At 53.9% G+C, this 26,232-nt stretch overlaps 2 protein-coding genes and 2 long non-coding RNA genes across 9 annotated transcripts; 1 reads left to right on the forward strand and 3 right to left on the reverse strand.

Moving 5' to 3' along the window:
* FBL (fibrillarin) lies at positions 1-12,738 on the reverse strand. Its single transcript, XM_051775263.1, has 11 exons — positions 12,658-12,738; positions 11,618-11,659; positions 10,937-11,131; positions 9,949-10,043; positions 8,925-9,095; positions 7,245-7,377; positions 4,210-4,322; positions 1,580-1,718; positions 1,328-1,340; positions 1,061-1,138; positions 1-61 (listed from the first exon to the last, which is right to left on the reverse strand). The coding sequence occupies exons 1-11, from the start codon at positions 12,665-12,667 to the stop codon at positions 40-42; spliced, it is 1,011 nt and encodes a 336-aa protein (XP_051631223.1). The 5' UTR covers positions 12,668-12,738; the 3' UTR covers positions 1-39.
* A 2,763-nt stretch (positions 12,739-15,501) lies between these two features.
* Positions 15,502-20,995, forward strand: LOC127464793 (cytochrome c oxidase subunit 6B1-like). The gene is given in 4 exon segments (XM_051775264.1): positions 15,502-15,590; positions 15,593-15,611; positions 17,982-18,082; positions 20,783-20,995. Coding segments are annotated over 4 exon segments (261 nt in total). The 5' UTR covers positions 15,502-15,503; the 3' UTR covers positions 20,837-20,995.
* On the reverse strand, positions 15,522-17,458 carry LOC127464794 (uncharacterized). Of its 4 annotated transcripts, XR_007901632.1 has the most exons (6): positions 17,278-17,364; positions 16,905-17,054; positions 16,663-16,723; positions 16,307-16,439; positions 16,036-16,102; positions 15,703-15,822 (listed from the first exon to the last, which is right to left on the reverse strand). It is a non-coding gene; the product is annotated as an uncharacterized LOC127464794 (long non-coding RNA). The 4 variants fall into 4 exon arrangements; XR_007901631.1 differs by lacking the exons at positions 15,703-15,822; positions 16,036-16,102; positions 17,278-17,364 and adding exons at positions 15,522-15,653; positions 17,403-17,458 and having other exon boundaries at positions 16,260-16,439; positions 16,905-16,990; XR_007901630.1 differs by lacking the exons at positions 15,703-15,822; positions 16,036-16,102 and adding an exon at positions 15,522-15,653 and having other exon boundaries at positions 16,260-16,439.
* Positions 20,996-23,513: 2,518 nt separating the features above from the next.
* On the reverse strand, positions 23,514-24,293 carry LOC127464790 (uncharacterized). Of its 3 annotated transcripts, none has more exons than XR_007901628.1 (3): positions 24,283-24,293; positions 24,002-24,051; positions 23,514-23,537 (listed from the first exon to the last, which is right to left on the reverse strand). It is a non-coding gene; the product is annotated as an uncharacterized LOC127464790 (long non-coding RNA). The 3 variants fall into 3 exon arrangements; XR_007901627.1 differs by lacking the exon at positions 24,283-24,293 and adding an exon at positions 24,118-24,128; XR_007901626.1 differs by lacking the exon at positions 24,283-24,293 and adding an exon at positions 24,091-24,101.
* Positions 24,294-26,232: the final 1,939 nt, after the last annotated feature.

Genomic DNA, 26,232 nt, shown 5'->3' on the forward strand with positions numbered 1-26,232 from the left:
CGGGTCAGGCCACGCCCCCTCGGCGGGTCGGTGGTGACGTCATTTCTCCTTGGGGGGGGGCCTGGGGACAAAACCAGTATGGACCAGTTACACACCAGTATGGACCAGTTACACACCAGTATGGACCAGTTAGAGACCAGTATGGAACAGTTACACACCAGTATGGACCAGTTACACACCAGTATGGACCAGCTACAGACCAGTAAGGACCAGTTAGAGACCAGTATGGACCAGTTAGAGACCAGTATGGACCAGTTACCCCCAATCCCCTCCCAGTCCCTCCCAGTCCCTCCCAGTCTCCTCCCAGTATCAGCCCAGTAACCCCCACTGCCTCCCAGTATGATCCCAGTCCCTCCCAGTCCAATCCCAGTCCATCCCAGTCCCCCCAGTATAACCAGTATGACCTGTACACCCCCACCACCATGGCGTGGTCCCTCCCAGTGCTCCCAGTATGGACCAGTTAGAGACCAGTATGGACCAGTTACCCCCAATCCCCTCCCAGTCCCTCCAGTATCAGCCCAGTAACCCCCAATGTCTCCCAGTATGATCCCAGTCCCTCCCAGTCCCTCCCAGTCCCCTCCCAGTCCCTCCCAGTCCCTCCCAGTCCCCTCCCAGTCCCTCCCAGTCCCTCCCAGTCCCCTCCCAGTCCCTCCCAATCCCCTCCCAGTCCCTCCCAGTCCCTCCCAGTCCCTCCCAATCCCCTCCCAGTCCCTCCCAGTCCCTCCCAGTCCCCTCCCAGTCCCTCCAGTCCCTCCCAGTCCCCTCGCAGTCCCTCCCAGTCCCTCCCAGTCCCCTCCCAGTCCCTCCAGTCCCTCCCAATCCCTCCCAGTCCCTCCCAGTCCCCTCCAATCCCCTCCCAGTCCCTCCCAGTCCCTCCCAATCCCCTCCCAGTCCCTCCAGTCCCTCCCAGTCCCCTCCCAGTCCCTCCCAGTCCCTCCAATCCCCTCCCAGTCCCTCCCAGTCCCTCCCAATCCCCTCCCAGTCCCTCCCAGTCCCCTCCCAGTCCCTCCCAATCCCCTCCCAGTCCCTCCCAGTCCCTCCCAGTATAAACCAGTCTGACCTGTAGACCCCCACCACCACGGCGTGGTCCCTCTCGTAGGGCTCCAGGGGCCCTCCCAGTCCCTCCCAGTATAAACCAGTACCCCCAGTCTGACCTGTAGACCCCCACCACCACGGCGTGGTCCCTCTCGTAGGGCTCCAGGGGCCCTCCCAGTCCCTCCCAGTATAAACCAGTACCCCCAGTCTGACCTGTAGACCCCCACCACCACGGCGTGGTCCCTCTCGTAGGGCTCCAGGGGCCCTCCCAGTCCCTCCCAGTATAAACCAGTCTGACCTGTAGACCCCCACCACCACGGCGTGGTCCCTCTCGTAGGGCTCCAGGGGCCCTCCCAGTCCCTCCCAGTATAAACCAGTACCCCCAGTCTGACCTGTAGACCCCCACCACCACGGCGTGGTCCCTCCCAGTCCCTCCCAGTATAACCAGTATAAACCAGTCTGACCTGTAGACCCCCACCACCACGGCGTGGTCCCTCCCAGTCCCTCCCAGTATAACCAGTATAAACCAGTACCACCTGTAGACCCCCCACCACCACGGCGTGGTCCCTCTCGTAGGGCTCCAGCGTCAGCTGCTCCTGCGGTTTCAGCCTCTCCCCCGTCATCTTCCTCACCTCCCCCGCGAACACGGCCTCGGCCGGCGCCGTCGAGTCGATGCAGTTGGCCTGCGGGCCAGTATGGACCAGTATAAACCAGTAGGAACCAGTATGGACCAGTATAAACCAGTAGGAACCAGTATGGACCAGTATAAAGCAGTATAAGTCAATATAATGCAGTAAAAGCCAGTATAAAGCAATATAAACCAGTATAAACCAGTATAAACTAGTATAAACTAGTATCAACTAGTACAAAGCAAACCAGTACAAACCAGTATAAACCAGTAGGAACCAGTAGGAACCAGTATAGACCAGTAGAAACCAGTATAAGTCAATATAAAGCAGTAAAAACCAGTATAAAGCAGTATAAAACAGTACAGACCAGTATAAACCAGTATAAACTAGTACAAAGCCAACCAGTATAAACCAGTAGGAACCAGTATGGACCAGTAGGAACCAGTATAGACCAGTAGGAACCAGTATGGACCAGTATAAATAGGTACAAGTCAATATAAAGCAGTAAAAACCAGTATAAAGCAGTATAGACCAGTATAAACCAGTATAAGCTAGTAAAAAGCAAACCAGTATAAACCAGTAGGAACCAGTAGGAACCAGTATGGACCAGTATAAACCAGTATGAATCAATATAAAGCAGTGTAAAGCAGTAAAAACCAGTATAAAGCAATATAAACCAGTATAAACCAGTGTAAATCAGTATAAAACAGAATAAATTAGTACAAAGCAAACCAGTATAAACCAGTATAAACCAGCAGGAACCAGTAGGAACCAGTATAGACCAGTACAAACCAGTATAAATGGGTATAAATCAATATAAACCAGTATAAAGCACTAGAAAGCAGTATAAACCAGTACAAACCAAACCAGTATAAACCAGTATAAACCAGTAGGAACCAGTCTAAAGCAGTATGAGCCAGCATAAACCAGCATAAATAAACCAGTATAAACCAGTACAAACCAGTATAAACAAATATAAACCAGTATAAATCAGTATAAACCAGTATAAAGCAGTATAAATTTGGTCCATACTGGTCTGTACTGACCCAAACTGGTTTATACTGGTTCATACTGGTCTGTACTGGTCTGACCTTGATGGAGATGCTGAAGTGCCCCCAACCCCCTGAACTGGTCCTTACTGGTCCCACCACCCCATTCCCCATTTTACTGGTCTATACTGGTCTATATTAGTCTATACTGGTCTATACTGGTTTATACTGGTCTATACTGGTCTATACTGGTCTGACCTTGATGGAGATGCTGAAGTGCCCCCAACCCCCTGAACTGGTCCTTACTGGTCCCACCGCCCCATTCCCCATTCCAGTGACCTGTACCGGTCTGTACTGGCCCGTACTGGTCTATACTGGTCTATACTGGTCTATACTGGTCTATACTGGTTTATACTGGTCTGACCTTGATGGAGATGAGGAAGTGCCCCCAACCCCCTGAACTGGTCCTTACTGGTCCCACCGCCCCATTCCCTATTTTACTGGTCCATACTGGTCTATAGTGACCCAAACTGGTCCATACTGGTCTGTACTGGTCCATACTGGTCTATACTGGTCTGACCTTGATGGAGATGAGGAAGTGCCCCCAACCCCCTGAACTGGTCCTTACTGGTCCCACCGCCCCATTCCCCATTTTACTGGTCCATACTGGTCTATATTAGTCTATACTGGTTTATACCAGTCTATACTGGTTTATACTGGTCTATACTGGTCTATACTGGTCTGACCTTGATGGAGATGCTGAAGTGCCCCCAACCCCCTGAACTGGTCCTTACTGGTCCCACTGCCCCATTCCCCATTCCAGTGACCTGTACCGGTCTGTACTGGCCCATACTGGTCTATACTGGTCTATACTGGTCTATACTGGTTTATACTGGTCTGACCTTGATGGAGATGAGGAAGTGCCCCCAACCCCCTGAACTGGTCCTTACTGGTCCCACCGCCCCATTCCCTATTTTACTGGTCCATACTGGTCTATAGTGACCCAAACTGGTCCATACTGGTCTGTACTGGTCCATACTGGTCTATACTGGTCTGACCTTGATGGAGATGAGGAAGTGCCCCCAACCCCCTGAACTGGTCCTTACTGGTCCCACCGCCCCATTCCCCATTTTACTGGTCCATACCAGTCTATACTGGTCCATACTGGTTTATACTGGTCTATACTGGTCCATACTGGTCCATACTGGTCTGACCTTGATGGAGATGAGGAAGTGCTCCCAATCCCCTGAACTGGTCCTTACTGGTCCCACCGCCCCATTCCCCATTCTACTGGTCCATACTGGTCTATAGTGACCCAAACTGGTCCATACTGGTCTGTACTGGTCTATACTGGTCCATACTGGTCTGACCTTGATGGAGATGAGGAAGTGCCCCCAACCCCCTGAACTGGTCCTTACTGGTCCCACCGCCCCATTCCCCATTTTACTGGTCCATACCAGTCTATACTGGTCCCTACTGGTCTATACTGGTCTGTACTGGTCCATACTGGTTTATACTGGTCCATACTGGTCCGTACTGGTCTATACTGGTCTGACCTTGATGGAGATGAGGAAGTGCCCCCCGCAGCGCAGGAAGTGGTGGGCGTTCAGGGCCACGATGCGGGTCTGGTCGGGCTGGGCCACGTCGGCGAAGATCACGTCCACCATCCCTGGGGGGGGGGGAGAGAGATTTGGGGTCAGTTCGGGGGATTTTGGGGCATTTCGGGGGGTTTGGGGCGTTTCGGGGGGTTTGGGGTTTGGTTTGGGGTCGGTTTGGGGGGTTTTGGGGTTTGTTTTGGGGTGTTTTGGGGTATTTTGGGGAGTTTTGGGGGGTTTTGACGCGTTCTGGGGTATTTTGGAGCATTTTGGCAAATTTGGGGTGTTTTGGGTAATTTTGGGGTGTTTTGAGGTGTTTTGGGGTATTTTGGGGGGTTTGGGTCATTTTGGGGTATTGGAGATTTGTTTTGGGTTTATTTTGGGGTGTTTTGGGGTATTGGGGTTGTTTTGGGGGGTTTTGTGGGGTTTGGGTCATTTTGGGGTTTTTGGTGTTTATTTCAGGGTTATTTTGGGGTGTTTTGGGTCATTTTGGGGGCTTTGGAGTATTTTGGGGTGTTTTGAACGGGTTGTGTCATTTTGGGTTTTTTGGGGTTTATTTTGGGGGTGTTTTGGGGTATTTTGGGGAGTTTTGGGGGGTTTTGACGCGTTCTGGGGTATTTTGGAGCATTTTGGCAAATTTGGGGTGTTTTGGGTAATTTTGGGGTGTTTTGAGGTGTTTTGGGGTATTTTGGGGGGTTTGGGTCATTTTGAGGTATTTGAGATTTGTTTTGGGTTTATTTTGGGGTGTTTTGGGGTGTTTTGGGTCATTTTGGGGTATTTTGGGGTGTTTGGGGTCATCTTGGGGTATTTGGGGGTGTTTTGGGTCATTTTGGGGTATTTTCAATCGTTTCGGGGTATTTTGGGGGTTTGGGTCATTTTGGGGTATTTGGGGTTTATTTTGGGGTGTTTTGGGGTGTTTTGGGGTATTTGGGGTTTATTTTGGGGTGTTTTGGGGTTTATTTTGGGGTGTTTTAGGGTATTTTGGGGTGTTTCAGGGGGTTTGGGTCATTTTGGGGTATGTGGGGTTTACTTGGGGTTTATTTTGGGGTGTTTTGGGGTATTTTGGGGAGTTTCGGGGGTTTTGACACGTTTTGGGGTATTTTGGGGGGTTTCGGAGTATTTTGGCAAGTTTGGAGGGTTGGGGGTCATTTTGGGGTATTTTGAGGTGTTTTGGGTCATTTTGGGGTATTTTCAATCGTTTCGGGGTATTTTGGGGGTTTGGGTCGTTTTGAGGTATTGGAGATTGTTTTGGGGTTTATTTTGGGGTGTTTTGGGGTATTTTGGGGGTTTTGGGGGGTTTTGAGGTGTTTTGGGGTATTTTGGAGGGTTTGGGTCATTTTGAGGTATTTGAGATTTATTTTGGGTTTATTTTGGGGCATTTGGGGTGTTTTGGGTCATTTTGGGGTATTTTGGGGTGGTTGGGGTAATTTTGGGGTATTTGGGGGTGTTTTGGCTCATTTTGGGGTATTTTCAATCATTTTGGGGTACTTTGGGGGGGTTGGGTCATTTTGGGGTATTTAGGGTTTATTTTGGGTTTATTTTGGGGTGTTTTGGGGTATTGGGGTTGTTTTGGGGTGTTTTGTGGGGTTTGGGTCGTTTTGGGGTATTTGGGGTTTATTTTGGAGTTATTTTGGGGTGTTTTGGGGCCTTTGGGGTATTTTGGGTTTATTTTGGGGTGTTTTGGGATACTTGGGGTTTATTTTGGGGTGATTTGGGGGGCTTGGGGGGTTTTGAGGTGTTTTGGGGTGTTTTGAGGGGTTTGGGTCATTTTGGGGTATTTGGGGGTTATTTTGGGTTTGGTTTCGGATGTTTTGGGGTATTTGGGGTTTATTTTGGGGTGATTTGGGGTGTTTTGTTGGCTTTGGGGTGTTTTGGGGTGTTTTGAGGGTTTGGGTCATTTTGGGGTATTTGGGGTTTATTTTGGGGTGTTTCGGGGTATTTTGGAGTATTTTGAAGGGTTTGGGTCATTTTGAGGCATTTGGGGTTTATTTTAGGGTGTTTTAGGGTATTTTGGCTTTATTTTGAGGTGCTTTGGGGTATTTTGGGGGGGTTTGAAGTGTTTTGGGTCATTTTGGGCTGTTTTGGGGTAATTTGGGGGGGGGTTGAGGTGTTTTGGGTTATTTTGGGGTGTTTTGCATCATTTTAGGGTACTTGGGGGGTATTTTGGGGCGTTTTTCCCTTATTTTTGGGTCATTTCAGGTCATTTTGGGGTCATTTTTTTAGGTGATTTTTGGGTCATTTCGGAGTGATTTTTGGGGTAATTTCAGGCGATTTTGGGTCCCCCAGACTGACCAATGAGCATCCTGTACCTGTGGGGGTGCCGGGGCTTTGGGGGGTTATTTTGGGGCATTTTTACCTTATTTTGGGGTCATTTCAGGTCATTTTGGGATCATTTTTTCAGGTGATTTTTGGGTAATTTTTGGATGATTTGAGGGTGATTTTTGGGGTAATTTCGGGTGATTTTGGGTCCCCCAGACTGCCCAATGAGCATCCTGTACTTGTGGGGGTGCCGGGGCTTTGGGGGGTTATTTTTGGGTCATTTCAGGTCATTTTTGTGTTACTTTTTTGGGAGGTTTTTGGGTCATTTTGGGGTGATTTTTGGGGTAATTTCAGGCGATTTTGGGTCCCCCAGACTGACCAATGAGCATCCTGTACCTGTGGGGGTGCCGGGGCTTTGGGGGGTTATTTTGGGGTATTTTTCCCTTATTTTTGGGGTCAATTCAAGCCATTTCGGGGTCATTTTTTTAGGTGATTTTTGGGTGATTTCAGGGTGATTTTGGGGTGATTTTTGGGGTAATTTCAGGCGATTTTGGGTCCCCCAGACTGACCAATGAGCATCCTGTACCTGTGGGGGTGCCGGGGCTCTGGGGGGTTACTTTGGGGTATTTTTGGGTTATTTTGGTGTTATTTTTTTGGCTGATTTTTGGGCGACTTTGGGGTGATTTCTGGCTCATTTTTGGGTCAATTTCAGGCGATTTTGGGGCAGTTTGACTGACCAATGAGCATCCTGTACTTGTGGGGGTGCCGGGCGTCCTCGATGACGGGCACCACGTTGGTTCTTTTCTTGGCCACGTTGAGCAGGTCCCGCCCCGAGCGGTGCGAGAACTCCACGGCGTAGACCACGCCCTCCTAACGGGGACACGCCCACTCAGGACACGCCCATCCGGGTCAGACACGCCCACCCGGGTCAGACACGCCCACCCAGGTCAGACACGCCCACCCACAGACCACGCCCTCCTAAAAAGTAGACACGTCCACTCAGGACACGCCCACCCACAGACCACGCCCTCCTGAAGGGGACACGCCCACTCAGGACACGCCCACCCGGGTCAGACACACCCAGCCACCGACCACGCCCTCCTAACGGGGACACGCCCACTCAGGACACGCCCACCCACAGACCACGCCCTCCTAAAAAGGGGACACGTCCACTCAGGACACGCCCACCCACAGACCACGCCCTCCTGAAGGGGACACGCCCACTCAGGACACACCCACCCGGGTCAGACACGCCCACCCACAGACCACGCCCTCCTAAAAAGGGGACACGCCCACTCAGGACACGCCCACCCACAGACCACGCCCTCCTACGGGGGGACACGCCCACTCAGGACACACCCACCCGGGTCAGACACGCCCACCCGGGTCAGACACACCCACCCACAGACCACGCCCTCCTACAGGGGGGACACACCCACTCAGGACACACCCACCCGGGTCAGACACGCCCACCCGGGTCAGACACACCCACCCACAGACCACGCCCTCCTAAAGGGGGACACGCCCACTCGGGTCAGACACGCCCACCCACAGGCCATGCCCTCCTGAGGGATGGGACACGCCCACTCCTGTGACTCACCTGGCACAGGTGAGACACCCACAACACAAACCACGCCCACCCAACAAACCACGCCCACCCAACAAACCACGCCTACCCAACAAACCACGCCCACCCAACAAACCACACCCCCCAGGTGTGTTCCCTGTCCCAGGTGCCCCCAGGTGTCCCCAGGTGTGCCCAGGTGTGTCCCAGGTGCCCCCAGGTGTATCCAGATGTCCCCAGGTGTGCCCAGGTGCCCGCAGGTGTGCCCAGGTGTATCCCCAGGTGTGCCCAGGTGTATCCCCAGGTGTGCCCAGGTGTATCCCCAGGTGTGCCCAGGTGTGCCCAGGTGCCCCCAGGTGTGCCCCTTACCTGCCCCACGATGTCCGACACGTGACTCACGGTGGTGCCTAAGGTCGCCCCCAGGTGTGCCCAGGTGTGCCCAGATGTTCCCATCTGCCCCCAGGTGTGCCCATCTGCCCCCAGGTGCCCCCAGGTGCCCCCAGGCGTGCCCAGGTGTGCCCAGGTGCCCCCAGGTGTGTCTCAGGTGCCCCCAGGTATCCCCATCTGCCCCCAGGTGTGCCCATCTGCCCCCAGGTGCCCCCAGGTGTGCCCAGGCGTGCCCAGGTGTGCCCAGGTGCCCCCAGGTGTGTCCCAGGTGCCCCCAGGTATCCCCAAATGCCCCCAGGTGTGCCCAGGTATCCCCAGGTGTATCCAGGTGTGTCCCAGGTGCCCCCAGGTGTATCCCCAGGTGTGCCCAGGTGTACCCAGGTGTGCCCCCAGGTGTCCCCAGGTGTGTCCCAGATGCCCCCAGGTGTGCCCAGGTGTATCCCCAGCTGCCCCAGGTGCCCCTCACCTGCCCCACGATGTCGGACACGTGGCTCACGGTGGTGCCCGAGGCCGCGCCCAGGTAGAGCACCTTGGCCCCGGGCCGGATGTGGATGCGGTCGATGCCCCCCAAGATGGCGGCCGCCAGTTTGGACCGGAAGGGGTTCCAGGCCCGGTACTCGATGGACGTGTCGCCCTCCTGGAACCAGCACGGACCAGTAAGGACCAGCACGGACCAGTATGGACCAGTATAGGCCAGTATAGAACAGTATGGACCGGTACGGACCAGTATGGAACAGTATGGACCGGTATGGACCAGTATGGAACAGTATGGACCGGTATGGACAAGTATGGACCGGTATGGACCAGTATGGACCAGTATGGACCAGTATGGAACAATAAAAACCAGTACGGAGCAGTACGGACCAGTATGGACCAATATGGACCGGTACGGACCAGTAAGGACCAGTATGGACCAGTAAGGACCACTATGGACCAGTACGGACCAGTATGGAACAGTATGGACCAGTATGGACCAATATGGACCAGTATGGACCAGTATGGACCAGTTTGGACAGGAAAGGGTTCCAGGCCCGGTACTCGATGGATGTGTCGCCCTCCTGGAACCAGTATGGACCAGTATGGACCAGTACAGACCAGTATGAACCAGTATAGACCAGTATGGACCAGTACGGACCAGTATGGACCACTATGGACCAGTATGGATCAATAAAAACCAGTATGGACCAGTAAGGACCAGTACGGACCAGTATGGACCCATAAGGACCAGTATGGACCAGTATGGACCAGTACAGACCAATAAAAACCAGTACAGACCAAAAAAACCAGTATAGACCAGTATGGACCAGTAGTGACCAACAGAAACCACTCCCTCCCAGTCCCTCCCAGTCCCTTCCAGTCCCTCCCAGTCCCTCCCAGTCCCTCCCAGTCCCCTCCCAGTCCCTCCCAGTCCCCTCCCAGTCCCTCCCAGTCCCTCCCAGTCCCCCCCAGTCCCTCCCAGTCCCTCCCAGTCCCCCCAGTTCCCCCAGTACCTCCACACTGATCCGTTTCTCCCCATACACCGACTCCCCCGGGACGAGGTTCCGGGTCACCAGCGCGTCCTCCCGGCCCCGGCAGATGAACACACCTGGGGGGACACGCCCGTGTCACCTGGGCACACCTGGGACCTCCCAGTTCCTCCCAGTCCCTCCCAGTCCATCCCAGTCCATCCCAGTTCCTCCCAATCCCCTCCGAGTCCATCCCATATGAACACACCTGGGGGGACACGCCCACCACACACCTGGGCACACCTGGGGCCTCCCAGTCCCTCCCAGTCCCTCCCAGTTTCTCCCAGTCCCTCCCAGTTCATCCCAGTCCCTCCCAGTCCCTTCCAGTCCGTCCCAGTGCTCCCAGTTCCTCCCAGTCCATCCCACCTGCACACCTGGGGGGACACGCCCATCGCACACCTGGGCACACCTGGGGCCTCCCAGTTCATCCCAGTTCATCCCAGTCCATCCCAGTTCATCCCAGTTCCTCCCAGTCTATTCCAGTCCCTCCCAGTCCCTCCCAGTTCATCCCAGTCTATTCCAGTCCCTCCCAGTTCATCCCAGTCCCTCCCACCTGAACACCTGGGGGGACACGCCCGTCACACCTGGGCACACCTGGGACCTCCCAGTTCCTCCCAGTTCATCCCAGTCGGTCCCAGTCCCCTCCCAGTCCCCTCCCAGTCCCTCCCAGCCCCCCCCAATCCCCTCCCAATCCCCTCCCAGTCCCTCCCAATCCCCTCCCAGTTCCCCCCAATCCCCTCCCAGTCCCCCCCAATCCCCTCCCAGTCCCTCCCAGTCCCTCCCAGTCCCTCCCAGTTCCTCCCAATCCCCTCCCAGTCCCTCCCAGTCCCTCCCAGTCCCTCCCAATCCCCTCCCAGTCCCTCCCAGTCCCTCCCAGTCCATCCCAGTCCCTCCCAGTCCCCTCCCAGTGCCCCCCAATCCCCTCCCAGTCCCTCCCAGTCCATCCCAGTCCATCCCAGTCCCTCCCAGTTACCCTCATGCCGATGTGGTTCCACCGTCACTTTTTTCCCTCCTTTGAATCCTCCGCGGCCGCCTCTGGCCCCGCCCCCTCCGCGGGCCCCGCCCCCTCGGCCTCGGCCACGCCCACCGCCGCCGCGGGCCCCGCCCCCGCCGCGGGCTCCGCCCCCTCCTCGGGCCACGCCCCCTCCGCGGGACTGGAAACCACCCCCTGGAATGGGAGGGAACTGGTTATACTGGGAGGGGACTGGGGGGGGATTGGGAGGGGACTGGGAGGGGATTGGGAGGGACTGGGAGGGACTGGGAGGGACTGGGAGAGCAACTGGGAGGGACTGGTTATACTGGGAGGGACTGGGAGGGACTGGGAGGGGATTGGGAGGGACTGGGAGGGGACTGGGAGGGGACTGGGAGGGACTGGGAGGGGATTGGGAGGGACTGGGAGGGGATTGGGAGGGACTGGGAGGGGATTGGAGGGGACTGGTTATACTGGGAGGGACTGGGAGGTGATTGGGAGGGACTGGGAGGGACTGGGAGGGGATTGGGAGGGTCACTGGGAGTTACTGGTTGTTACTGGGAGGGCCTAAGGAGGGACTGGGAGGGAACTGGGCAGACTGGGACGGCCCTGGGGCTCCCAGTAGAGCCCTTCCTGGCCCATACTGGTCCATACTGGTCCATACTGGTCCATACTGGGACTCACCTCGGCCTCGGAAGCCGCCGCGTCCCCCCCGGGGGCTGAAACCTGCGGGCAACTGGTCAAACTGGGAGCACTGGGAGGCTCCCAGTAACCCCCCCCCGCGCTCCCAGTTTGGCTCCAACACCCCCCCAGTCCCTCCCAGTCCCTCCCAGTACATCCCAGTCCCTCCCAGTCCATCCCAGTTACCTCCCCAGTCCCTCCCAGTCCATCCCAGTCCCTCCCAGTTAACCCCAGTTCCACACCCGGTCCCTCCCAGTTCATCCCAGTTCCACACCTGGTCCCTCCCAGTTCATCCCAGTTCATCCCAGTTAACCCCAGTCCATCCCAGTTACAGCCCCAGTCACTTCCAGTCCATCCCAGTCCCTCCCAGTTCATCCCAGTTAACCCCAGTCCATCCCAGTCTTCTCCCAGTATATCCCAGTTACTCTCCAGTCCATCCCAGTCCCTCCCAGTTACCTCTCAGTCCCTCCCAGTTCATCCCAGTCCCTCCCAGTTACAGCCCCAGTCTCTCCCAGTTCATCCCAGTCCCTCCCAGTTCATCCCAGTCAATCCTCAGTCCCTCCCAGTCCATCCCAGTTACCTCTCAGTCTCTCCCAGTCCATTCCAGTTACACCCCCAGTCTCTCCCAGTACATCCCAGTCCATCCCAGTTACCTCTCAGTCCCTCCCAGTTCATCCCAGTTAACCCCAGTCCCTCCCAGTCTTCTCCCAGTTCATCCCAGTTACACCCCCAGTCACTCCCAGTTCATCCCAGTCCCTCCCAGTTACTCCCCAGTCACTCCCAGTCCATTCCAGTTACTCCCCAGTCCCTCCCAGTTACACCCCTGGTCTCTCCCAGTACATCCTAGTCTCTCCCAGTACATCCCAGTCCATCCCAGTTACCCTCCCAGCCTCTCCCAGTACATCCCAGTCCATCCCAGTTACTCCCCAGTCCCTCCCAGTTACACCCCCAGTCTCTCCCAGTCTCTCCCAGTCCCTCCCAATCCCCTCCCAGTCCATCCCAGTCCCTCCCAGTCCATCCCAGTCCATCCCAGTTTGTCCCACCGGGTCTCATCGTGGCCGTTCCCACGCGGGGCTCTCGCGCGCGCCTCGGCCGGATCCGGAACTGACGTCACAAACCCCGCCCCCTCCCAACCGGAAGTGCCCTCAGCGCCCCGCTTCCCTCCCCTTTGGGGCCGCGGGGGAATTTTTGGGACAGAAACGGTGTTTTTGGGCCGCCCGGGATGATTTTTTGGCGCAGCTCGGAGCGTTTTGGGGCCATTTCGAGCCGTTTCGGGACGTTTCGAGGCGCTTCCGGGTCGGGCCCCGCCGCCATTTTTCCTCCAGGGGCGGCGCTCGGGCGGAGGGGCGTCGCTTTGTGGTCTTTCGGTGACGTCACTTCAGGCGCCGCTCTGGCGGTTCCGGCGCGACTCGTTGGTTCCGGCGCGCGGCGAACGGGGTGACTTTGAGGAGCGGAGGTGACTGGGACGGACTGGGATGGACTGGGATGGACTGGGAGGGCGTTGGGGGCACTGGGAGGGGACTGGGGGGCACTGGGATGAACTGGGACGGACTGGGATGGACTGGGAGGGCACTGGGACAAACTGGGAAGGTATTGGGAGGGACTGGGGGGGGACTGGGCCCAGTTTGTGGGTTACTGGGAGCACTGGGAGGGGCACTGGGATGAACTGGGAGCACTGGGAGGGGATCGGGAGGGACTGGGGGTGGAACTGGGAGGGCACTGGCTGAACTGGGCTGAACTGGATGAATTGGGCGGGCACTGGGATGAACTGGGAGCACTGGGAGGGGGCTGGGAGGGACTGGGGGTGGAACTGGGAGGGCACTGGGATGAACTGGGAGGGCACTGGGAGGGACTGGGGGGGGACTGGGCCCAGTTTGGGGGTTACTGGGAGCACTGGAGGGAACTGGGATGAACTGGGAGGGACTGGGGAGTAACTGGATGAACTGGGAGGGAACTGGGAGGGGACTGGGATGAACTGGAAGGAACTGGAATGAACTGGGAGGGCCCTTTAATTAATGATTGTCTCTTTAAGGTGCTAGTTATTTAATCGTTTTGTTAATTAAGTAATCTTCAATTATTTATTAATTATTAATAATTAATTTATTTATAAATTTAAATATTTTTAAGTTATTAATCACTACATTTAATTAATAAGCACCATTAATTAATTGATTTGCTCATTAATTACCTCATTTATTACTCTCATTATTATTAACTTAATTATCCCAGGTAATTAAGTCACTAATTAGCTCATTAATTAATTTGTAAATCACATCATTAGTTAATTCCCATTCATTAACCTTTTCACTAGCTACTTAGTTACTATAATTAATGACCAGAGGAGGGACTAATTAACATTAGGAGGTCTTAATTAGCCCTTGAAGGTGTTAATGAGTTAACATAATTAACTAATTAACTTATTAATTAACCCAGTCTGTCTTTATTTCCTATTTCCCCTCCCCTTTCTCACCCCAAGGGGGGAGTAATTAACTCCAGGGTGGGTTAATTAACACCCCCAGAGAGTCACTAAGACCCTCCTGGGGTTAATTAACCCTACAGGTCCTTAATTAATTAATGAGGTTTTAATTGGGGGAATTAATTACTCTTCAATGTCCCCTTTTCCCCTCCCCTTTCTCACCCAAGGGGGGATTAATTAACTCCAGGGTGGATTAATGAACCCCAGGAGAGTCTTAATTAATCCTTGAGGGTGTTAATCAAACCTGCAGGTCTTTAACTAATTACTGAGGGTGCTAATTAGCATAATTAATGACCCTTTAACCTCATTATTTCCTTCTTCAATCTTCTTTTTGCCCTCCCTTTTCTCGCTCCAAGGGGGGATTAATTAATCCCAGGGTGGGTTAATTAACCCAGGAGGGTCTCAATTAATCCTTCGGGGTGTTAATTAATCTTGTAGGTCCCTAACTAATTACTGGGGTGCTAATTAGCATAATTAATGATGCTTCAACCTCATTATTTCCCTCCCCAATCTCCTCTTTCCTCTTCCTTTTCTTGTTTTAAGTGGGAATTAATTAATCCCACGGTGGGTTAATTAACCCTAGGAGGTCTTAATTAATCTTTGAGGGTGTTAATCAACCCTGCAGGTCCTTAACTAATTACTGGAGTGCTAATTAGCATAATTAATGATCCTTCAACCTCATTATTCTCCTCCCCAGTCTCTTCTTTCCTCTCCCTTTTTTTCTTTTAAATGGGGATTAATTAATCCCAGGGTGGATTAATTAACTCCAGGAGGGTCTTAACGACTCCCTGGGGGTGTTAATTAACTCTGCAGGTCCTTAACTAATTACTGGGGCGCTAATTAGCATAATTAGTGATTCTTTAACCTCATTATTTCCTTTTTCAATCTTCTTTTTGCCCTCCCCTTTCTCGCTCCAAGGGGGGATTAATTAACTCCAGGGTGGGTTAATTAACTCCAGGAGGATCTCAATTAATCCTTGAGGGTGTTAATCAATCCTGCAGGTCCTTAACTAATTATTGGGGTGCTAATTAGCATAATTAATGACTCTTCAACCTCATTATCTTTCTTTTTAATGTCACCTTTATTCTGTTTTTTGTTATTTTAAATGGGGATTAATTAACTTTAGAATGGGTTAATCAACCCCAGGAGGGTCTTAATTAATCCTTGGGGGTGTTAATTAACCCTGTAGGTCCTTAACTAATTACTGGGGTGCTAATTAGTGTAATTAATGATCTTTTAATCTCATTGTATTCCTTTTCAATCTCACCTTTATTCTGGTTTTAATTATTTTAAATGGGGGTTAGTTAACTTTAGAATGGGTTAATCAACTCCAGGAGGGTCTTAATGAGTCCCTGGGGGTGTGAATGAATTTCTGAGGCCCTTAATTAGCCTAATTAAGTCCCCTAATTAGCCATGGCCGAGGACATCAAGGCCAAGCTGGAGAGGTACAAGACGGCGCCGTTCGATTCCCGCTTCCCCAACCAGAACCAGACCAAGAATACTGCTGGCAGAACTACCTGGGTGAGAGCCCCAAAAACCCCCAGAACCGACCCAAAAACGCACCTGGGACCCCCAAAAACACACCTGGGACCCCAAAACACCCCAAAACACCCAAAAAACTCAGCTGGGACCCCCAAAAAACCCCCAAAACCTCACCCGGGACCCCTCGAAATGTCTCCAGAAACTCACCTGAGGTGCCCCAAAAACCCCCAAAACCACCCCAAAAACTCACCTGGGAGCCCCAAAAACACACCTGGGAGCCCCAAAAATACACCTGGGGGGGGGTGGGACTCCCAAAAAACTCACCTGGGACCCCAAAAAACCCCCAAAAACTCACCTGGGACCCCAAAAATACCCCCAAAAACTCACCCGGGACCCCTCAAAACGTCTCCAAAAACTCACCTGCGGTGCCCCAAAAACCCCCAAAACCACCCCAAAAACTCACCTGGGATCCCCAAAAATACACCTGGGGGGGTGGGACACACCTGGGACCCCAAAATACCCCAAAAAAACTCAGCTGGGACCCCAAAAATACCCCAAGAAACTCACCTGGGACCCCAAAAAAACCTCACCCGGGACCCCTCGAAACGTCTCCAAAAACTCACCTGAGATGCCCCAAAAACCCCCAAAACCACCCCAAAAACTCACCTGGGAGCCCCAAAAACACACCTGGGAGCCCCAAAAATACACCTGGGGGGGTGGGACCCCCAAAAAACTCACCTGGGACCCCAAAAAACCCCCAAAAATTCACCTGAGACCCCAAAAAACCTCACCCGGGACCCCTCGAAATGTCTCCAGAAACTCACCTGAGATGCCCCAAAAACCCCCAAAACCGACCCAAAAACTCACCTGGGAGCCCCAAAAACACACCTGGGAGCCCCAAAAATACACCTGGGGGGGTGAGACCCCCAAAAAACTCACCTGGGACCCCAAAAAACCCCCAAAAACTCACCTGGGACCCCAAAAAAAACTCACCCGGGACCCCTCGAAACGTCTCCAAAAACTCACCTGAGGTGCCCCAAAAACCCCCAAAACCGACCCAAAAACACAGCTGGGACCCCCAAAAACACACCTGGGGGGGTGGGACACACCTGGGAGCCCAAAATATCCCCAAAACACCCCAAAAAACTCAGCTGGGACCCCCAAAAATACCCCAAGAAACTCACCCGGGACCCCTCGAAACGTCTCCAAAAACTCACCTGAGGTGCCCCAAAAACCCCCAAAACCACCCCAAAAACTCACCTGGGAGCCCCAAAAACACACCTGGGAGCCCCAAAAATACACCTGGGGGGGTGGGACCCCCAAAAAACTCACCTGGGACCCCAAAAAAACCCCAAAAATTCACCTGAGACCCCAAAAAACCTCACCCGGGACCCCTTGAAATGTCTCCAGAAACTCACCTGAGATGCCCCAAAAACCCCCAAAACCGACCCAAAAACACACCTGGGAGCCCCAAAAACACACCTGGGGGGGTGGGACTCCCAAAAAACTCACCTGGGACCCCAAAAAACCCCCAAAAACTCACCTGGGACCCCAAAAATACCCCCAAAAACTCACCTGGGACCCCAAAAAACCTCACCCGGGACCCCTTGAAATGTCTCCAAAAACTCACCTGAGATGCCCCAAAAACCCCCAAAACCGACCCAAAAACACACCTGGGACCCCCAAAAACACACCTGGGACACACCTGGGGGGGTGGGACACACCTGGGAACCCAAAATATCCCCAAAACACCCCAAAAAACTCAGCTGGGACCCCCAAAAAAACCCCAAAAACTCACCTGGGACCCCAAAAATACCCCAAGAAACTCACCTGAGATGCCCCAAAAACCCCCAAAACCACCCCAAAAACGCCCCTGGGGGGGTGGGGACACACCTGGGACCCAAAAAGTACCCCAAAACACCCAAAAAAACTCAGCTGGGACCCCAAACCCTCCCCAGGATCCCCCAAATCCCACCTGGGACCCCCAAAACCCCCCCTGGGACCCCCCAAACTGCCCCTGGGACCCCCAAATCCTCCCCTGGGACCCCCAAATCCCACCTGGGACCCCCAAACCCCACCTGGGACCTCCAAAACCCCCCCTGGGACCCCCCAAACCCCACCTGAGACCCCCCAAATCCCCCCTGGGACCCCCCAAATTCCACCTGAGACCCCCAAATCCCCACCTGGGACCCCCAAAACTGCCCCTGGGACCCCCCAAACCCCCCCTGGGACCCCCAAACCCCCCCCCAAACCCCCCTGGGACTCCTCAAACCCCACCTGGGACCCCCAAACCCCCCCTGAGACCCCCAAAATCCCCCTCAAACCCCACCTGGGACCCCCAAACACCCCCTGGGAGCCCCCAAATCCCACCTGGGACCCCCCAAACCCTCCCAAAATTGTCCCCCCCAGACTTCCACCGGTGCCAGCGGGCGATGGAGGCCAAGGGGGCCGATGCCACCCCCTGCCAGTGGTACTTCCGGGTCTACAAGTCCCTGTGCCCCACCTCCTGGGTGAGTGACGTCATCACTGTCACCTGAGTGTCCCCAAGGGTCACCTGGGGGTCACCTGGCTCCCAAAATGTGCTCAGGTGGCCCCAAATCCCCCCCAAAATGGCCCCAAAATGTCCCAAAACCACCCAAATCCTCCTTTAATGTCCCCCCACTGTCCCCCCAAATGGCCCCAAATCCTCCCAAAATGGCCCCAAATATCCCAAAATGGCCCCCAGGGTCACCTCAGGGTCACCTGGGGGTCACCTGGCTCCCAAAATGTGCTCAGGTGGCCCCAAATCCCCCCAAAATGGCCCCAAATCCCTTCAAAATCCCCCCGAAAACGTCCCCGAATCCCCCCCAAACGTCCCCAAAACGTCTCTAAATGTGCCCAAAATGTCACCAAATGGCCCCAAAATGGCCCCAAATGACCCCAAATCCTCTCAAAATGGCCCCAAATCCTCTTAAAATGGCCCCAAATCCTCCCAAAATGTCCCCAAATCCCTCCCAAATGGCCCCAAATATCCCCAAATCCCCCCTAAATGTCCCCTAAATGTCCCCAAATCCCTCCTGAATGTCCTCAAAATCCCTTCCAAACGTCCCCAAATCCTCCCAAAATGTCCCCAAATCCCCCCCAAAATGTCCCCAAAATGTCCCCAAATCCCCCCCAATATTCTCAAATGTCCCCAAATTCCCCCAAAATGTCCCCAAATCCCCCCAAATTCCCTACAAGCATCCCCTAAATGTCCCCAAATCCCCCCCAAAACCCCCTAACTGTCCCCAAAACGTCTCTCAATGTCCCCAACCCCCCCCAAAAATGTCCCCAAATGTCCCCAAATCCCCTCAAATGTCCCCAATTCCTTCCTAAACGTCCTCAAATCCTCCCAAAGTCCCTCCCAAATGTCCCCAAGTCCCCCCAAAATGTCCCCAAATGTTCTCCAAATGTTCCCAAAATGTCCCCAAATCCCCCCCAAAACCTCCTGAATGTCCCCAAAATGTCTCTGAATGTCCCCAAATCCTTCCTAAATGTCCCCAAATCCTTCCTAAATGTCCCCAAATCCCCCCAATGTCCCCAAATCCCCCCAAAATTTCCCCAAATCCCCCCAAAATGTCCCCAAATCCTCCCAAAATCCCCCTCAAGTCCCCCCAAATCCCCCTCAAGTCCCCCTAAATCCCCCCAAAATGTCCCCAAATCCCCCCAAATTCCCCCCAAGCATCCCCTAAATGTCCTTAAATGTCCCCAAATGTACCCAAAATGTCCCCAAACATCCCCAAATCCCCCCTGAATGTCCTCAAATCCCCCCAAAATCTCCCTCAAATGCCCTCAAAATGTCCCTAAAATGTCCCCAAATCTCCCCTAAATGTCCCTAAATGTCTCCAAATACCCCCCAAATACCCCCAAATCCCCCCAAATGTCCCCAAATCCCCCCAAAATGTCCCCAAATGTCCCCCAAACATCCTCAAATATTCCCAGAATGTCCCCAAATCCTTCCTAAATGTCCCCAAACCCCCCTAAAACCACCTCAAATAGTCCCAAAACTCCCTTAAATATCCTCAAAATGTCCCCAAATGTCCCCAAATGCCCCAAAATGTCCCCAAATGTTCTCCAAATGTTCCCAAAATGTCCCCAAATCCCCCCCAAAACCTCCTGAATGTCCCCAAAATGTCTCTGAATGTCCCCAAATCCTTCCTAAATGTCCCCAAATCCTTCCTAAATGTCCCCAAATCCCCCCAATGTCCCCAAATCCCCCCAAAATTTCCCCAAATCCCCCCAAAATGTCCCCAAATCCTCCCAAAATCCCCCTCAAGTCTCCCCAAATCCCCCTCAAGTCCCCCTAAATCCCCCCAAAATGTCCCCAAATCCCCCCAAATTCCCCCCAAGCATCCCCTAAATGTCCTTAAATGTCCCCAAATGTACCCAAAATGTCCCCAAACATCCCCAAATCCCCCCTGAATGTCCTCAAATCCCCCCAAAATCTCCCTCAAATGCCCTCAAAATGTCCCTAAAATGTCCCCAAATCTCCCCTAAATGTCCCTAAATGTCTCCAAATACCCCCCAAATACCCCCAAATCCCCCCAAATGTCCCCAAATCCCCCCAAAATGTCCCCAAATGTCCCCCAAACATCCTCAAATATTCCCAGAATGTCCCCAAATCCTTCCTAAATGTCCCCAAACCCCCCTAAAACCACCTCAAATAGTCCCAAAACTCCCTTAAATATCCTCAAAATGTCCCCAAATGTCCCCAAATGCCCCAAAATGTCCCCAAATGTTCTCCAAATGTTCCATAAATCCCCCCAAATCCCCCCCAAAACCTCCTGAATGTCCCCAAAATGTCTCTGAATGTCCCCAAATCCCCCCAAATGTCTCCAACTCCCCCCAAATGTGCCCAAATCCCCCCAAAATGTCCCCAAATCCCTCCTAAATCCCTCCCAAATGTCTACAAATGCCCCCCAAATGTCCCCAAATCCCCCCAAAGTGTCCCAAATCCCCCTCAAGTCCCTCCAAATCCCCCCAAAATGGCCCCAAAAGGCCCCAAATCCTCCCAAAATGCCCCCAAAATATCCCCAAATCCCCCCAAATGTCCTCAAATCCCCCCCAAATGTCCTCAAATCCTCCCCAAATGTCCTCAAATCCCCCCAAATGTCCTCAAATCCCCCCAAATGTCCTCAAATCCCCCCCAAATGTCCCCAAACCCCCCAAAACCTCCCCAAATTCCCCCCCAGGTGACCACGTGGGACGAGGCGCGCGAGGCCGGGACCTTCCCCGGGAAGATCTGAGAGACCCTCCCCCCATAAAAGCCCCTCCCCCACCCCCAAAAACCCCTCCCCCCACTCGGGAACCCCCCCCCCCAAATTGTGGTGGGGGAGGGGAAGGGGGAGGGGCCACCGGTGTGACCCCCGGGGGGGCGGGGCAATGAAATAAAGGGTTAAAGTGGGTGTGGCTTTGGGGTTTTTGGGGGGTGGGGGGGACTGGGAGGGACTGGGAGGGACTGGGAGGGGATTGGGAGGGACTGGGAGGGACTGGGATGGGACTGGGAGGGGATTGGGAGGGACTGGGAGGGGACTGGAAGGGACTGGGAGGGACTGGGAGGGACTGGGAGGGGATTGGGAGGGACTGGGGTGAACTGGGCTGAACTGGGACGGGACTGGGCCCCTCCCAGTCTGAACTGGGCCCCCCCCAGTTGACGACAAAGTGACACCGACCCCCCCCCGAGGTGACATCGATGGTTTATTGGCCCCTCCCCCCCCCCAGGACCCCCCTCACGGCCCCACTGGGGGGGCTCCCAGTGCTCCCAGTGCCCCTCCCAGTCCTCCCAGTCCCCCCAGTCCCCCTCCCAGTCCCCCCAGTGCCCCTCCCAGTCCTCCCAGTCCTCCCAGTCCCCCCAGTCCCCCTCCCAGTCCACCCAGTCCCCCTCCCAGTCCTCCCAGTCCTCCCAGTGCCCCTCCCAGTCCTCCTCCCAGTGCTCCCAGTGCTCCCAGTGGGGCTCCTGCTGCCCCTCCCAGTGCTCCCAGTGCTCCCAGTGCTCCCAGTGGGGCTCCTCCTGCCCCTCCCAGTGCTCCCAGTGCTCCCAGTGGTCCCAGCAGGCGCCCTGGGGGGGACACAGAGAGCGGGGGTTGGGGGGGGAACGTTCCGGGGCTGCCTTCGGCGCCTTCATCGTCATCGTCATCATCGTCATCATCGTCATCGTTGTTGTCATTGTCTTTGTCCCATCATCATCATCATCATCATCGTCATCCCACCCAACCCAACCTTCATCTTCATCCCACCACCATCATCATCCAACCTTCATCATCTTCATCCCATCATCATCACCATTTCCATCCCATCATCATCATCATCTTCACCTTCATCCTCATCCCACCCAACCCAACCTTCATCTCCATCCCACCACCATCATCATCGTCATTGTCATCCACCCAACCTTCATCACCATCTTCATCATCATCCCACCCCCAGCGTCATCTTTGTCATCATCACAACCCTCCTCCTCCTCCTCCTCCTCCTCCTCCTCATCATCATCCAGGCTTCATCATCATCATCATCTTCATCCCATCCCATCATCATCATCATCATCCCACCATCATCATCTCCATCCCATCATCTCCATCCCACCATCATCATCTTCATCCCACCCAACCCAACCTTCACCTTCATCCCACCGTCATCATCATCATCATCTTCATCTTTATCCCATCACCTTCATCTTCATCCCATCATCATCATCATCCTCATCCCACCCAACCTTCATCTTCATCCCACCATCATCATCACCTTCATCCCATCACCATCACCATCATCGTCATCCCACCCAACCCAACCTTCATCTCCATCCCACCATCATCATCATCGTCATCCCACCCAACCCAACCTTCATCATCATCATCATCATCATCTCCATCCCATCATCATCCTCATCCCACCCAACCCAACCTTCATCTCCATCCCATCATCTTCATCCCATCATCATCATCATCTCCATCCCACCCAACCCAACCTTCATCTTCATCCTATCACCATCATCATCATCTTCATCATCATTTCCATCCCATCATTATCATCATCATCTTCATCTCCATCTCATCATCATCATCATCATCACCATCATCATCTCCATCCCACCCAACCCAACCTTCATCTTCATCTTCATCCCACCACCATCATCATCTTCATCATCATCTCCATCCCATCATCATCATCTTCATCCCATCATCATCACCATTTCCATCCCAGCATCATCATCTTCATCACCATCTTCATCCCATCATCATCATCATCTTCATCCCACCATCATCATCATCTTCATCATCATCTTCATCACCATCATCATCTTCATCCCACCCAACCCAACCTTCATCTCCATCCCACCATCATCATCATCATCATCATCCCATCATCACCATCATCATCATCCAACCTTCAGCACCATCATCATCATCATCATCATCATCTTCATCATCACCTTCATCCCATCCAACCCAACCTTCATCATCATCCCACCCAAGGCAACCTTCATCTTCATCCCGTCATCATCATCATCCAACCTTCATCATCATCATCGTCATCATCATCATCTCATCATCATCATCATCATCTTCATCCCACCCAACCCAACCTTCATCTTCATCCCACCATCATCATCATCATCTTCATCATCATCATCATCACCATCATCATCACCTTCATCACCTTTATCCCACCCAACCCAACCTTCATCTCCATCCCATCATCATCATCATCATCTTCATCATCACCTCCATCCCATCATCATCATCATCATCATCATCTCCATCTCGTCATCATCATCATCATCATCCCACCCAACCCAACCTTCATCTTCATCTTCATCCCACCACCATCATCATCTTCATCATCATCCTCATCCTCATCCCCATCCAACCCAACCTTCATCTCCATCCCACCATCATCATCTCCATCCCATCATTATCATCTTCATCATCCAACCTTCATCATCATCATCTTCATCATCATCCCACCCAACCCAACATTCATCTTCATCCCATCATCATCATCATCATCTCCATCCCATCATTATCATCTTCATCATCATCATCATCATCTTCATCTCCATCCCATCATCATCCTCATCCCACCCAACCCAACCTTCACCTCCATCCCATCATCACCATCCTCATCTTCATCCCAGCATCATCATCATCATAATCATCTCCATCTCGTCATCATCATCATCCCAGCATCATCACCTTCATCCCACCATCATCATCATCATCATCTCCATCCCACCATCATCATCATCATCATCTTCATCATCACCTTCATCCCATCCAACCCCACCTTCATCTTCATCCCATCACCATCATCATCTCCATCCCAGCATCATCATCATCATCATCATCATCATCATCTCCATCTCATCATCATCTGCATCCCACCCAACCCAACCTTCATCTTCATCCCACCACCATCATCATCATCTTCATCATCCAACCTTCATCATCATCATCATCATCATCTCCATCCCACCATCATCATCACCTTCATCCCACCCAACCCAACCTTCATCTTCATCCCACCCAACCCAACCTTCATCTTCATCCCAGCATCATCATCATCGTCATTGTCATCCACCCAACTTTCATCACCACCATCATCTTCATCCCACCCAACCCCACCTTCATCTCCATCCCACCATCATCATCATCATCTCCATCCCATCATCATCTTCATCTTCATCCCACCCAACCCAACCTTCATCTCCATCCCACCATCATCATCATCACCATCATCTTCATCCCACCCAACCCCACCTTCATCTCCATCCCACCACCACCATCATCATCTTCATCTTCCTCATCCCCCCCCACCCCGTGACCTTCCTCCCCCTCCTCCCCCTCACCTGTGAGGTCCCGCGAGGGCCGGGGGGCGACGCCCGAGGGGGAGGGGCACCGGGGGGCTGCGGGGGAGGGGACACCGTCAGCGGGGTCACCACGGGGTCATGGGGGGTCACGGGGGGTCAGGGGAGGTCATGGAAGGTCATGGGAGGTCAGGGGAGGTCATGGAAGGTCATGGAAGGTCATGGAAGGTCATGGATGGACATGGAAGGTCACGGAAGGTCATGGATGGACATGGAAGGTCACGGAAGGTCATGGAAGGTCATGGATGGACATGGATGGACATGGAAGGTCATGGAAGGACATGGATGGACATGGAAGGTCATGGATGGACATGGAAGGTCATGGAAGGTCATGGATGGACATGGATGGACATGGAAGGTCATGGATGGACATGGATGGACATGGAAGGTCATGGATGGACATGGATGGACATGGAAGGTCATGGAAGGTCATGGATGGACATGGATGGACATGGATGGACATGGAAGGTCATGGAAGGTCATGGATGGACATGGAAGGTCATGGATGGACATGGAAGGTCACGGAAGGTCATGGAAGGTCATGGATGGACATGGATGGACATGGATGGACATGGATGGACATGGAAGGACATGGATGGACATGGATGGACATGGATGGACATGGATGGACATGGAAGGACATGGATGGACATGGATGGACATGGATGGACATGGATGGACATGGGAGGTCATGGATGGACATGGATGGACATAGGAGGTCATGGATGGACATGGATGGACATGGATGGACATGGAAGGTCCGGGAAGGTCATGGAAGGTCCAAGAAGGTCACAGAAGGCCATGGAAGGTCATAGAAGGTCCCAGAAGGTCCCAGAAGGGCACCAAAGGTCCCAGAAGGTCATGGAAGGTCCCGGAAGGTCATGGAAGGTCCAGGGAGGTCATGGAAGGACCCAGAAGGTCACAGAAGGCCATGGAAGGTCACGGAAGGTCCCAGAAAGTCATGGAAGGCCCCAGAAGATCATGGAAGGTCCAGGAAGGTCACGGAAGATCATGGAAGGTCCAGGAAGGTCATGGAAGGACCCAGAAGGTCATGGAAGGTCCAGGGCGATCGTGCAAGGTCATGGATGGACATGGAAAGTCCTGGAAGGTCCCGGAAAGTCGTGGAAGGACCCAGAAGGTCATGGAAGGCCATAGAAGGTCCTGGAAGGTCCCAGAAGGACACCAAAGGTCCCGGAAGGTCATGAGAGGTCATGGAAGGTCATAGGAGGTCCCAGAAGTCCCAGAAAGACACCAAAGGTCCCGGAAGGTCATGGAAGGTCACGGAAGGTCCCAGAAAGTCATGGAAGGTCCAGGAAAGTCATGAAAGGTCCGGGAAGGTCATGAAAGGTCCCAGAAGGTCCCGGAAGGTCATGGAAGGTCACGGAAGGTGCCAAAAAGTCATGGAAGGTCCAGGAAGGTCCCGGAAGGTCCCGGAAGGTCCCAGGTGCCTCCCCTCCCCCCGTGCCCCAACTCACGGCAGCTCCGCCCCCCGGGGCAGGTCCCGTGTCCGGTTTTGCCGTGTCCGGTGTCCGAGTGTCCACTGTCCGAGTGTCCGGTGTCCGTGTGTCCGGTGTCCGAGTGTCCGGAGCCGGCGCAGAGGCCGCAGGTTTGGTTGCGGTGCCGGCCCCCCACGGCGATGGCCACCGAGGGGCCCCAGGTGGCCACGTGGAGGTCAGGGGTCACCAGCAGCAGGGCGGGGCCGGGCGTGGGGGCGGGGCCGGGCGTGGGGGCGGGGCCGACGCAGGCGGAGCCGTCGGGGAGGCACCAGGGGAGGGGGAG

This window comes from Manacus candei, unplaced genomic scaffold, assembly GCF_025592945.1.
Source record: "Manacus candei isolate 608988 ecotype Guabito, Panama unplaced genomic scaffold, ASM2559294v1 h1tg000271l, whole genome shotgun sequence".
Taxonomy (NCBI): Eukaryota; Metazoa; Chordata; class Aves; order Passeriformes; family Pipridae; genus Manacus; species Manacus candei.